The 15,154-nt window shown below is 34.5% G+C and overlaps 1 protein-coding gene across 5 annotated transcripts in view; it reads left to right on the top strand.

Annotated features, from left to right (window-relative positions):
- Positions 1-15,154, top strand: part of ARMC8 (armadillo repeat containing 8) — a 90,496-nt gene that overhangs the window by 14,237 nt on the left and 61,105 nt on the right. For 3 of the 5 annotated variants that reach the window (XM_016151168.2, XM_016151170.2, XM_016151169.2), the window contains exon 2: positions 4,460-4,536. The exons of the other annotated variants lie outside the window; for them this stretch is intronic. In XM_016151168.2, the coding sequence (XP_016006654.1) occupies positions 4,460-4,536 (77 nt within the window). The remainder of the gene's footprint in view (positions 1-4,459; positions 4,537-15,154) is intronic. 5 annotated transcript variants of the gene reach the window in all.

The raw sequence follows: 15,154 nt of genomic DNA, 5'->3' as shown, positions 1-15,154 counted from the left end.
TTCACAGCCATTTTTACTCTCAAAAAATAGAAGCAATTAGAGAGAATGTCCAAAAAGCTCTCATTGTCATACCCACCGATTAAGTCCCTCTGGTTATTGTACTTTCCATGCTCTACTTGGTCAGTAAATCTCATTTCCCCTCAATTATTCATTAACATTGTTCCATAAGTTCTCCTTCTGCCCCAATGTAGGATTAGTTTTTCTTCATTAAAAAAAAATGTCTATTACCAAACAAGTATGCTCTAATTTATTCCATCTTTCAAAAAAGCTCTCCTGACTACACTTCTGCCTTTACCTATTATTTTATTTCCTCCTTCCCCTTTACAATGAAACTCCTTGAAAGAGCTGTCTGTATTTACTTTTTCTAATTCCTCTTTTCCCATTCTTTCATAAACCTCTCCAATCAGGCTTTGGCTCACCACTCTGTCCGTCGTGCTGTTATCAAGATTGCTGATGGCCTCCATGCTCCTAAATCCAGTGGTCAGGTCATCATCATCATCTACATTAGTAGTATTTGGCATATGTGGTTACTCCCTTCTTAAAACAATCTCTCATTTGGCTTCTTAGATTTCTTTCTACCTCACTGGTTGGCCACTTGTTCTAGTGCTCCAGAGTTCAGTCTTCAGGCCTTGCTTTATCCATGGTCACTGCTTCATTCAACTCATCCCATTTACATGATGACAATTCCCTGATTTGTATCTCTAGCTCACAGCTCTCTCCTAAGCTCTAGACTTATGTATCCAACTGCCAACTTGACATTCTCACTTGGATATCTAATAAAATTCTTAATCTTAACATGTTCTAAACTGAACTTTTGATCTTCTCACTCAAAACTGGATCCAGTCTTTCTTGTCTCATTAATTGGCAACTCAGTTTTTCTTGGCTCTCAGGCAAAAACCTAAAGTACCCTTGGCTCCTCTCTTCTTTTACACCCCATAGCTAGGGTACAATTTTGATGGTCATTTCAGCTTCAACATATATCTGGAATCTTAGCGAGGCTTACTACCTCTAAAACCCTTGCTTTAGTCTAGGCTACCATCATCTTTCTGAAATAACAGCATTTGTGATTATTGAAATAGCCTCCTACCTAGTCTCACTGCTTTAGTCCTCTAGCCCGTAAAATTGCAATGAGAGCAGTACTTTCAAAACAGGTCAGATCATGTGCCTGTTTATCCAATTCACACCATAAAAATCGAAATCCTTACAATGACCAAGGCTCCGTACCAGCACTGTGCAGTGGAAAAACAATGCAAGTCACATATGTAATCTAAAATTTTCTAGCAGCTATGCTAGAAAAGTGAGAGAAAAAAGATTTTTAATGTATCTTATTTAAACCAATATATCAAAATGTTATTTCAACATATAATCAGTGTAAAGAATTATTAATGAAATTATTTTGCTTTTTTTATATCAAGTCTTCGAAATCTGGTGTGTATTTTTCACAACTTAGGTACTGAATTTTGATTGCAAATACTCATTTGGTATTTAGGTTTCATAAAATTTACAGTTGAAAAAGTGGATTTACATACTCAAGTAGTTTTAAACACTTAAAAATTTTCTAATAACTGAATCTAGTGTTGGTTTTTAAATTTAAATTTTAATTAAAGTTAAAAAATTTTAATTCAGTTTCTAGCCACATTTCAAGTGCTCATTAGCCATATGAGGCCGGTGGCTGCTGTTGGACAGCACAGCTTTTCACCATCCGGCCTCTCCTTTGACCTCATCTCCTGCTGCGCTCTCCTTCGCCCATTCTCCTCCCGCTGTGTGGTGCCTGTCTGTTCTTTGTCCACAGCAGACACTTCCCATTTCAGAGCCGTAGCATTTGCTGTTCTCTTTGCCTAAAAAGCTTTGCTCCCAGATGGCTACGGGACTTACTCCTTCACCTTCCTCAGGTCTTTTTGTTCAAATGTTACCTTCTTAGAGAAGCTTTCCCTGACCAACCTATTTAGTATCTGTACCAATAGCTTTCTCAAGTTTTTAATACTTCCAGGCCGCCTTTGGAAAGAAAAGAGGGCTGACAGGGGAGAGGTGACCTTATCTACAAAGGAGAGCAGTGAAATAATAAAAATTGTCCCATACACACAGACAAATAAATGAATATGTTAAGGCAAAAGCACAAAGTAAAAATAAGGTTGAACAAATGACTGTATCACTTCAGCTTGCTAATACCTAGGCAGCTCAGAGGATTATTTTTTGTGCGTACATGACTGACCTTCTTATAGATAGATTGTAAACTTCTTAAATCAAGACTCTGTTTTAACATTCTCTTCTACCCTCTTTGGCACCTACTACAGAACTTTAACCAAAAAGCAGTCTGAATTCTCCAGTTATGGGCCACCTGTTGGTTAGCCTTTTGTGTTTTACATTCTGTGGTCACCTCTCTACCCTCCCTCCTTTTCCAGTGCCAGCTACTTTGCACTCGCTATGGGTGTTGGCTTCACATGCCCTATGGCTGTGATTATGACCCTGATTCTTTTTCTTTCCTTGTCCATTCTTGTGCACTTACCCATTTTCCAAAACCAGCTCCTCTAAAGAAGCCTTTACTTATTTTCCTGGTTTATTAACTCCATCCTCAGAGCTGCCTTTATGTGTATCTATTTCTGTTTTGTATTCAAGTAGGGAATGTAAATATGTAAACACAGTTACAGTAGAATATCATTAAGGGCAGAGGCAGTGCTTAAGTATTTAAAAAATATATTTAATGACTTCATCAGTGCCTTACATATAGTTGGTACTCAGTGCTTGTTAAATTGAATGAAACAGGCACAAAACAGAAAAGAAAGTTGCTACTAATCGTTGAAGATACAGGTCTCAAAACCAACTACTTTTTTAAGAGATGTTGAGAGGCAAGATATGTTGAAGCTGTGGGAGAGTGTGTGGAGAGGAGCAAATAAATCCAATATCGATTCCTAAATAACAGGGAGGCTATAAGGATCTGAAGTGCTCGGAACTTACCATGTTGGAAAGCTAGGAAAGCACATGTGCTCAAATGGACTGACAAAACTATCTGTTTTTATTACAGGAATGCTGTTTTCAGTTTTACCCTGGGTTTTCTCTTGGTATATTATTTCTCAGTGTGTTTGTACAGTTGTGTGCATACTTATTTAACATTTGACACTGACTTCTGGGTAGCAGTCACCCCTCATTTCTTTGTTACCCAAAGGATTGGGACACGATTACTGACTCCTTCTAACACTGCGATTCTGTTATTTTGAGGAAACCAGACCCTGTTGACAGATACTTTAATGGTAGCATGGTGGGCACAAGAATTTTCATCACTTTTTCTTTCTTTTTTTTTTTTTACTGCCACCGTTTATTCTCTATAAATGGAGTATGTACCAAATGTGGGTATTTGAGTTGCCCACGAGGATATTTTGGTAGCAAGCTCATAATATGAAAATATTCTTTGATTTTTAAGTTACTGTCTTGTCAGGAAGTTAGAATTTATGTAGTTTTTCTTCAGTTATTTTTTTTGTGATTCTGAAGCTTAAGCTGGCACTGTGTCTTGGTAGTTAACTCTTTTCTCTTCAGGGATTCAGAGTAAACTGGAAAAGTATTTTCTCTCTATAATAATTTATAGCAAATGGGTAGCAGTACAAGAGCATATTTTAGCAAGGGACCAAAAAAAAATGCTTTTTCTCTGGTTTTTAAACTAATTTTCTTTGTTTTAAATAATGTTAAGTATTGAAAGTTAAATATTAAAAAATCACTATTACCTCACCAAAATAAGTATTATAAGAAATAACGTAATAGAGCAAGCTTCATTATACAAATAAAAGGAGGTAAGTGATTCCCTTTGCCCATTATGCTCTAACTCTCCCCCTTCTATGTAGTCTTAGCCAGTTCAGACTAAATTAACTGTCTTGGACCTGAAAAATCAGTCTAATTCTTAATTGTTTTTCCCTCAATAGAAAGTGTGACAACTCCTTTCTTTTAGTTTTTATTTTTTACATATGTCTGCCTCCTAGCAATGTAGTTATTCCTCTGTCAGTGTAAGGGTCTTCCTCTTGCACCCAAACTACCCCAGTAGACTGTTTATGAAACCCTTACCCTTTTTCCTTGCTTCGAGCCAGACTTTTTCTCCCTATAATGGGTACTTAACAGAAGCAACATTCCTATCTCATTCATATGTAGGTGACATCCAACAGTTAATTAAGAAACTTAGCTGCTTCTTAATACTTATGCCCGGTTCATCTGTTGGCAAAGCTTGCAGGGCTCATCACAAAGGTCCTACTGTCTAGTTATGTTTTTAGTGGGAACCAGGTGTCTTCTTTCTTCCCCATCTTATTATCTTGTCACAAGCTTTTCTCAGAATTATTTAACATAATAAGTATATTATAGAAATTCTAATGCATCTACCTTAAAAGTTAGATTATATAGCTATTGATATTGTAGGTGATGCTGTGAATTTGTGATTTGCATGGCTTCAGATGTCATAATTTTTCCCCCCACTTTCTAGGAAGTAACAGCTAGCAGTCGCCACTATGTTGACAGGCTATTTGACCCTGATCCCCAGAAAGTTCTACAAGGTGTCATGTAAGTAGTATGTATTTAAGAGTCTCTCAAAAGTCTTGTTTGTTTTCATGTTTGAATCTGCCAAATATTATAATTCTGAAAATGCAGGGTTATAACTTTTCTTCCATTTTGGAAAGATCTCTTAACATTCATGACTTTATTGTACTGTTAAAGAATGGTCTGTTGTATAGCTGTTAACTAACATGGTTAGCTTCACTTTTTGGTAGAATACTTGTTTGACATTTTAAGGAACGTTTCCTTTGTAGAGTACTTTTGTGACTTTAATATCCAGCAAAGCAAGAGCATAAAATTGATGATGTTTTATAATTGGAAAGGAGTGGGAGGATAGGTCAGAGGATTTTTGTTGTTTTGATTTTGGTTAACTCATTGACTGTCTCTAAGGCTTGAATATCTTAGTGATGTTTTACATACAGGATGTAGAAAACAGTCATTAGAAAATTTAAATAAACTCTCGATAACCTAAATGTCCTTCTTTTCTGCAAAATTCTCTGTGTTTAATGAGAGGAAACATTTTTAAGCAACATATCTGAGATGATTATGCTTTAAAAAAATTAAATGGGACAAGTGTGATAAAATTGCAACTACTTGAAAGATGAATTCTCCAAACAGCAGATTATCACACTCTTAACACATTATTTCTAAGGAACAAGGTCTAGCCTGGGACTCCTCATAGGGCTGGGGACCACATGGGGTCCACAGGCTTGAACTCTGTCCAGGGAAAGGAGGACACAATAAAAGGTCAGGGTGGAATACATTTGGGATAGCAGTAAAGGCACAAATAGTCCCTTTCTTCTTCTCTTACTCTGCTAGTGTTATCAGCCAAATAGTGCTTTCAGTTTAACTCTTGCTTAACCATGACAAGGCTAGGATGCTTTGTTTTTAGAAGTTTCTACTGACTGCAATTCTCATCCAAACCCCATTCTCCCTTCTCTCTCATTCCCCACCCTCAAGGCATTGTAGAAGGGTTTTCTTGGGGATGTGCATTTGTAAACTGAGGCAAGATAAAAAGTGAGGCTTGCTTGACTATTTAAATTTAGCTAGAAGAGAAGATGAATAGCTGAATGGAGACTTGCCTGGAATACTTGACACCTTATCTTCACATCTTCTCAGTCTACAGAAATGGGAGATGATATTTCTTGTTTTCTCATTATGCTAACTTTGTTTTTGTTCCCATAACTAGGAAACTTTATAATCATTTAGTTAGCCCCTTTTAGACTAGTTTGATTATTACTATAAATGTGGTATTGAATCATCTGTTAAATCAGTTTGGGTTGTACCTACATACACAAATTAGTTGAGGGAATAGGTTTCATTTAATACTCCTCTTTAGAAAGCAGATACTCTACTCACACAGCCAGAAAGCTTTGTATATTGATAATCCTAGAAATTACTAGGCAATTTAATCTAATCACCAGAGTAAGACTCACTTAAGACTCCTCGTTAAATAGTTGAGTTGAAAATGTCAGACTCATTAAGTGTTCAGTGAATGATAGTAGAAGGTGATGTTATTTATTATCCTTGCTGGTGTGGTTATTTAGACAAAAAGCTAAATTTATCAATCAGGGATTCTACATAAAAGACATATCTTGAGGAATAGCGGACATGAGTAGCTAATTCTAGTGTTACATCTCGCTTTAGAATTTTTTTCATTTACCAAAGAATACTGTAGCTTCCTGAAAGTTGATACAATATCAAATAAAGCATTTAAAAAAATGGAAAGAGCATACTATAACAAGAAGCTAAGGTGTAGTTTGATAGCTTAGTGCCTCGTAACAGATTGTTAAGTCTCAGACACTTAGTTGTCAGCCAAGACAGATAAGAATGGTTTTTTTGAAGGGGTGGTAGAGTGGAAAGAGTATGTGATTTTGCATTTGGACAACAGTAGTGCTAACGTTTCATGCCGGAGTCCTTTCCTAGCTGTTTGCTTAGGCAAGTTACTTAACTTCCTTGAGTCTCAACTTCATCATTTGTAAAGTGAGAGTAATACTGCTCATCAACTTGGCAAGATGAGCAGTATTACTCTCACTTTACAAATGATGAAGTTGAGACTCAAGGAAGTTAAGTATGTGGTAGATACCCTCAAATTGGCATTTTAGTAGTTAGTTATAATTGGCCCTAATTTAAAACAACTTCAAAAATAAGATGTGATTCTCTTCAAAGATGAGAAAGGAAAACTCAAATAAAAAATATCAAATAAATAAAACAATTCAAACTGAAGGAGAAGAGGGAGAGGGGCTAGAATTCTTGATTTAGACAAGAGAATGTGAATGATAACACTTTCCAGCCAATGTGATTGCTACTTATAATACTAAAATCTGTTTATAGTTTGAAAGGGACAGATCATCCAGAATCATTTCACTTTATATAAGAATAGATATGGCCTTATAAGGATATGTGTAGTATGATTTGGTAAAGCTTCTTTTTCCCCAGAGAGAAATATTTATTTTTTCTGACTTAATTCTTTCCTCAACTTTGGAACTGTCTGAAAGTTAATTATACATAGTCAAGAAAATAAGTTAATTATATTTTTAACATTTTTAAGTAATCTTGTCTCATACTGGAATCATACATTATTGATAGAGGAAAGGGGGAACCGAAATGAGGTTTATGAAAAGAGTTGACCAATTCTTTTTTTTTTATACACCTTACACAGCCACCGTTGAGTCAGCCAGAGACTATTACTAGACTAAGATAAGTAGGTAGAAGGGAGATGTAAACAATAGAGAGAGCCTACTAATTTTAGGGAAGGAAAAAACAGAGGCTGAAGTAATAGTCCCACATCCAAAATATCTACTTGAAAAGATATAAAAGAACTGACAGCTTTAGCTATTGGACAACCAGAGCTTATCATTTTATTGGCTATGTTAAGCTTGATTTTTCTCAATAAAGATTGTGAACATATAAAACAAAATAGCAGGAAATACAAAATTGAAGAAATATAAGATAAAAAAGTTTTCATCATGGTCTATAACTAATCTACTCAGCTGAGTTACAGCCATAGCTCTACCCATAAACATAGAGAACTTTGTAGATAACATCATAAAAGACAATTTTGTTTGTTAGTAGTACAATACTTAGTATAAATTTAAATGGTCCTATTGTTTCAAAGATTTAAACACAGAATCAGGTACAGAAAGAGCAGTTTCAAATGCATAACTGAATAGATCATTAGATGTAGAGTAAGATATGGAGCTACAACAGAGAATAGTATGTGTAATCAACTCTATTCCATTGTAAAATCTGAGCTTCCTCTAGTTTAGAGATCTGCATATCATTTAAGAGAAAACAATTAGGATTTTTTTTTGGTGAAGTTACTGTGGTATTAGTTCAACCATGTTAAATGTCATAGTTGAAGAAAAATAACTTCAAATGTTTTTGTAAATCATGAGTCAAAGCTGTTTAAACACTGCGGTTTTTTAAAACATATCTAAATTAGAGCACCTGATCTGATTTTTACAGAAGTGATTCTCCATGAGAAGATCAGCAGACATCCCTATGTGGTCCTGCATTGATATTCTCTATGTTGAAAGGCAAAAGATGATATGAGCCAACATGCCTGGCTTTGTAGTTTGTAAGTCAAATAGAAACATAACTAGACAGGATCTTTCTGGTAAACTCAAGCAGGCAGTTTGGATACTATGGAATTGTTGATTTTCACCAAGTATCCATTTCTAAAAAGTGCCTTTTGAAATATTTTAATGTACTGATGAGAAATAGTTTGTTTTTGTAATGATTACTCTATTTTCCAGGAAATAATGTACATCATTTTCAGTAGGTTATAGACAGGTTCCATTTTCTCACGTGAACTAAAGATATGTGCTCCCATAAAAGAAAGCCTTTGGTTCTTAAGACATTTTAAATTAAAAGATAAGTTTTAGGGTAATTCAAATGAAATATCCTAATAAAGAAATAAGAAATAAATATAATTTGTGTGTGTTTATGTACATATGTGTTGTACGTATGTATTTATGTATATATATTTATCCCCTTAAATCTTTTGATCAGTTACTTTTAAAGTGTTATAGGTAAACATAAACAAAGATTACCTTAATACCAAAATGAAATAAAGTGATTCTGAGTCTTCTTTAAAACTATGCATTCTGAGACAACTCAGTCAGAGAATCATTTAAAGGCTTGCAAGATTCTCTAGAAATTATTAAATCAAATTGATGTAGTTTTTACATATAGATAGGTAAGCTGTTTGTATATGTGGTATTAACTTTGATATCAAGAATAGCTGTATATTGGTTTAAAAATATGTATATATCTTTTCATATTTCTAAACCACTTAGCTGTATGCTGCCACATTATTCCACAATGCTCTAACATGTTTTTGATGTTATGATTACATATATAAAAAATACTTATTAATATGTCATAAAACAGGCATTTATTATTAATGCAGTTATTAAATTACACTCTTATTATTGAGAATGTCAGGTGATTTATAATTATATATTGATAAAATAAAGAGTTAAATACAATAACTCTAAATTTCTGAGCAGGTATTTATATAAATTGGAACTGTATGTGACACTATGTACATTACAAAAAAAAAAATCTATATCACAGGTAATTTGTTTATAAAATTGAACTAAATTACTGCCAATTCTCAGTTCTGTTCAATTTATTCCTATAGTAAGTGCATTATAAATGACTAAGTTGACTTGAAATGAAATTCACTGTAAATTTCTCAAGTACCTCCAAAATCAAAGACTAATGATAAAAATAAGTTTAGTTTGAATAATAAATCATTATTATTTAATTCTTTTAAAATTGGCAATTCACATATGGCAATGGTAACTTTAATTGGACTATGACATATCTCATTCCCTGACCATGCTGGATAATAGAAAACTTTTTGTACTTAGGTGCTTGGATATTACATTCTCTAAAAAGAACATTATAATTATAGGGACAGAACAGTCAATATGTTTGTTATTTTCTAAGTCCAAATAATTTTAAGTTGCTTACCATGTTGCCTTATACTAGCTATCTACAAATAATATATTGTCTCCATATTTTATGGATGTCTTATGAGCAGTGAGTTTTTGTGAATAGGTCACACTTTATACTCAGATTGTAGTTTTCAGTATCCATTATATTTTTGGCTGCTTCATACCTATTAGACCAAGAATAAATGTACAGTATTCCAAATAAGAGCTTCTTTGGGTAAATGAAAATACAGTTTCAAAGTGAAAATGACAAAAGTGGATCTTTAGCTTCAGACTCCCACCTTCAATAATTTTAAAAATAATTTTCTTTTTCTAGATAACATGTTTTCAGTTAAAACTTAAGCTCTTCTGACTGTTTAGGAATGCATATGTTTGTACCTGATTGACTGAAACTTCGTACACTCCAGCAGGTCTAGATTTTAATTCTTTTTTTTTTTTACTTTTCCTACTTTTTCATAATAGCTCTGTGTAATGTTTACTTTCTCCCTTGATTTTGTTCACCATCAGAATACCCTTAGTTTTAGACATATGCTATAGTAGGCACTGTGTATGTTGTTTTAATATTTGAGCCCTTTTACTTTACCACGCTAAAAATCTCTTTCCGAGCAAAGAAAGGAAGAAGATTAGCTTCCATGTAAAATAAGGTGCCACTTGAGTTCATTTATTAGTGGGAAAATTTAAGATTCTAGCTATATTTTAGTTGAAAATGTTTTCTGACAAATATAGGTTTATAGCATTTTAATATTGGCTCCTCTTTTCCCATTCTTAAACAATGGAATAACCACTGTTATCCCACTGGCTTACTTTTTAGCTTTTCTATCTGGATATTCTCATCTCACCTCAGAGACAGTTAATTGTGTTCAAAATGAAGATAGATCCTTATCTTGGTAAGGCATTTATTCTCCCAGCTGCCTAGTATTTTTTACACCCAGGTACCCAGACTTGAAGTAGTCACTTAAGATATGTCATATATTGCATTTCCTGTACCTATCAAATCACTTTGTTAGCTGCTTCTTGAAAATGTCCTTTGTATTAACAATTCCTATGGTTGCCACTCCTATCAGTTGCACAGAACCAGATACCTGGATAGATTGATTAATTCCTTCAACAAACATTTTGTTGAGTTGCCTACTAGGTACTCGGCATTAAGTTAGTATGGGAGTATGTAAAGATGAATAATGTAGTCATTGCTCTGGAGGATCCAAAAGTCTAAAGGAGGAGACAGATAACTAAAGAGATAGTTTTATTAGTGAATGCTGTGACAATGATAAGTGCAGGGAGTCTGGGGACCACAAGGAAGGGCATTAGCCATTTAGTTGCTTCTCTTGATTTTAGTATTATCTGCATTCCAATTCATTTTACATTCAGTTTATTGTCCTTAGTTATTGTTTCCTTCATGTCCGTTTTTTAATCAAAAACATGATTGCTCCTTAATCCATCTCCCTTTAGTTTGTTTTCCCTGTCACTTGTCTAACTTTATGTTCCATGCCCTCTTAAAGGGAACATTCTTTCTAATCCAGGCTCCTGGTACTGCCCCAGAAACACGTCATTTTCATTTCCAATGTGGTCTTCTATGAATGGCTTTTTTTTTTTTTTTTTTTTTTTGCCCTCCCCATCTACTTCCCCAAATCTCAGCCATTTCTAAGGTTCATTTTAGTTCCTACCATTGCCTCAAAACCTGTTAAGCTTGTGTTTTATCATTTACTTTTCTCAACTCTGTAAGCACTCAATTTATGGCCTAGCCTTACATTGTTGGTGTTATTTTTGTCTCCCCAAGGAGATTGTAAACTCTTCAGATTAGGCATCCCATTTTGTGATGCTTTTGTATCCTTCATACTAGCACGTGCTGAGGTCAAAACTAATGGTTGAATTTTTCAGTATATAAGTAGGGTATTCCGCCCCCCCCACTGACCCCAACATTAAGAATTGGTAGATATGAGATTATATTCCTTTGATCTAGGAAAAATACATCTTTGACTGAAAGTTAGAAATACTTTTACTTTGTATAAAAATGTAAAATTGAAACACAGAATGAAAAAGGGAAACATTTCCTGAATTCTTTTGTCTTTTTATCAGATGGTTGCAAATGCCTGATATGCCAGAAGTAATGGAAAAAATACTTAGTATAGTTGAGATTTGCTCTGTCATTTAATGTGAAGCTCTGAGAAAAGCCCCAATCCTCAGTCTTAGCTTCCTCATCTGTAAAATGGGGTTAATCTTACTCAAGGTTGTGATAAAGATTAAATAAAATAAGGGATATGAAATGCCTTGTAAACTTCAAAGCAATATATAAATCTTGCATAGTTTTGTTGTGCTCCTAGTTTGGATGATAGTTGTGAGTGTGCATTTTACAAAAATATGGATTTCTTATATGGTACATTTTGTAGCCCATTGGTGGTAATTTCTCTGATATTCCAGGTCACACTGGTTTTTCTTACCTCACAAGAGGAGACAGAATTCTATTCTAAGAAAGCAGTAAGTGTGTTATGTATGATAGAGAGCATGTAGGAGGGACAACTAACCCAGACCTGGGAGTTGTCAGGGCATGCTTCTTGGAGGAAGTGACATTGACATTTAAGTTCAGACCTGAAAAATGAGTAGGTAGCCTGAGAAAGGTATGAGGGAGGGAGGGAGGGAGGGGATAAGGAGTTAGAGAATAGCCGCACTCTGGGAACTCAAAAAAGCTTCATCTTCTGGCTCTGAAATGGAATCCTACCCTGTACTTAGATCTGCTAAAGATGAGTATATGTGATGATTATCATCTCTTTTGGTTTTAACTATTTCATAGAAATGATCTTATAGAATGCCTTTATAGTAAAAGCTGAATATAATTTATTTATTGGGTATTAACATCTCTTCTTCCTTATCTAGCACAGATATATTGTCCTTATTAGAGTCAGAGCAAGAGTTTTTTTTCAGACATTGGTCCATTTTATTAATTATGTTCTCTTTAGGCTAGGTTTACTCTATAACTACCAGCTGCCTCTTTCATGTCCTTTTTGCAAACTATTAAGAGAACTGAACAATTGGTCTTAGAAGAGTTTGTTTTCTTTTGTCTGTTAAAACATTTACTCTGGCATGGTTTCAGATATTTAAAATGTGTTTATATGGTATTGTGGCGATAACCCCGTTTCTGCTTAGTTTAGGAAGAATGGGAAGAAATCTGGACAAAACATTATGGTTGGGAGTTCTAGAACAGAGAGAGCATCCAGAATGACACCTGGCATAAAATAGACTCTCAATAGATAGCTACTGAACATATATATATTGCATTAGTATAGGCAGAACACTTCAAGATAAGGGAAGAAAGTGAGAGTATGTGACAAACTCTAGGTTAGGACCTGTAAAATGATGATTGCAAAACAAGTCTCTAAGGAAACCACAGGCATCCATAAGGAGGTAGGAGCCTAGATGTATAGTTTCTCACCAACTGTGCTTTGCTAATGGGGCTTTGATATCACCTAATTTTATAATCTTGTATCAGAACTTGGTAAAAACCTTAGTAAGCTTCATTCACTTTGGTCCCATAAACAAAAAAATACTCCTACTTATCTGCTGTGAACCAAATGGAAAGACCGAAGGATAGTTTACAGAGAGAGAGTTCAGCCCCTGAAAAAAAAACCTACCCTCAGGCACTGAGCTAGCGGAAGAAGACTAAGCAGGCACAGTATTTGGCTTAAGACTTGTGAAAATGCTATTCAAAAACTTATGGGGAGAATCAGCTTTCAGCATATCACTATGCCATAGCAGTATTTTTCTGCAACAATTGAAGAAGGTAATTGAGGAGAAGGATTTTGAATGCCAGTGATATAGGTTAATATTGGAAATACATGCTGACTAGAGCATTTAGCTGTTGATTTTTTAAAAGTAACTCTCGTTTTCTACTGTATTTTTCTACAAGATCATAGTTTGCCAACTGTAGAACTTTTTCAGCGTTGTAACTTTTAAGGATGGCAAAAAATTTGTATATGTTATAAAGCTTTGCCACCTAAAAGAAAGGAAGTCGAAAGAGATGCCGGATGACTATCTAGCGGAACTTATTTGGGGATATGAAAGAAGTGAGTGAGCCAAGAACTTTGAGGCTGTATTGTAGTGGTCTTAACGCTCTCAGACCTGACTTCCTCTTATAAATATTTTGTAACACCCCCTGTGCTATGTTGAAATTAAACCCATAATAATATAACGTACTCTGTACATAACTCCAAAAATACCTTCACTGTATATAATATAAAGGAAAAAAATTTTAAAGTTGTTTTAAAAAGATAATTTGTAATGTTTCAATATGTAAATGCATAGGCATGACTATGTTAGAGAACTTAATAAAGTAGTGGGAACGCAAGAGCTGCAGATGTGGACTAATACAGGTATATGTGGTAATGATGACTCAAATACAGTGCCACTGTGCTACTGATCTTATTTTCTCAAATGAAATAACTTTAAACAAAAAGTTTAATCTCCCTTTTATCTACAGGGCAGGTACAATACTGAAAAATAAGGTTTTTAAAAAATTTCAAAGTATGCTTTCTGTCTTTTTATAAGAACTATGGTCAGAAATTTCCAGATACCTTCATAAACATCTGAAAAGCCCCAGGGGGCTATAATGCCTCTTCTCCAGTTAGAGGACCACTGCCGTGTAGAATCACTATCTAGTGGAACTTATTTGGGAATAAGTGTTCCAGTGTTCTATATTAAGATAGCACTACTGACCAATTAGGGTATTTTTTATTAAACATTTTATTAGTAGTACTAGGTTTATTTTGAGCTATTTATTTTTTCTCTACCTTTGTTTTGAGATCAACCATGTGTTTGTGAACCAATTGGTCATTGATAGAGATACTCTTATGGTGGAGTAAAATTTTATTTCTGGTGAAGATCTGAGTGTAGCTAGAATAAAAAATACTGGTGAATATGTGAGAAATATAAAAGATTTTTTTCTTATTTTTGAATCTCCTTAAAAGATAATTGGCTGCTAAAGCAAAGATAGTAACAATATGTTATGTTGTTTCTGATTTAAAAATAAAATGTGTGGCAGTAGCAGCACAAAGAATGGATAAGGAAATGGAAGTATATACTTGCAAGGTTCTTAGAATACACGTGACATGGATTGACTGAGAAGTTAAAAGATGTACATGTAGATTATAAAGCAGTCACTAAAAAACAACAGAACAGAATCCAAAGAGGTAAAGCTAATAAGACAATAAAGGGGTAAAATGGAATTATAAAAATTATTCCGTGCAAAAAATGTCAGAGAAAGAGTGAACAAAGTCATTCTTGGAAACAAGGTCAGATGCTTTCTGTGGGCCGGTTGCTTTTACTCTTCACTCTCAGATCTGTGAGGGAGCAGGTGGTCTATATTTCTTTATATTTAAAGGTTTGGTGACCTGTTTTTGAAGAACTCAATTTTTTTTTCTTTTTTTTGTATTGGAGGTCTTTTGCCAGTACTCAAGATTTCTCCCACTTCCCCTACTCCATTTCTCTACTCTTTTATTGTGGCCAGCTTCACTCAGCACCTCTCTGTCCTTTCTCTTTGGCAGTCCAGTGTTAAAGGGTCACTGACTTCTATACTTGCCAGTCCAAGATGTTGCATAATAAAGATAAAGTAGACTGAATTGCTCTTTGATTTTTCTGTGATGTCTCAACATACCTTACCCTTTTCTCTTCCC

Source organism: Rousettus aegyptiacus, unplaced genomic scaffold, assembly GCF_014176215.1.
Source record: "Rousettus aegyptiacus isolate mRouAeg1 unplaced genomic scaffold, mRouAeg1.p scaffold_m13_p_4, whole genome shotgun sequence".
Lineage (NCBI taxonomy): Eukaryota > Metazoa > Chordata > Mammalia > Chiroptera > Pteropodidae > Rousettus > Rousettus aegyptiacus.
Note: the sequence above shows the minus strand (reverse complement) of the source record. Positions and strands in the feature narration are given on the sequence as shown.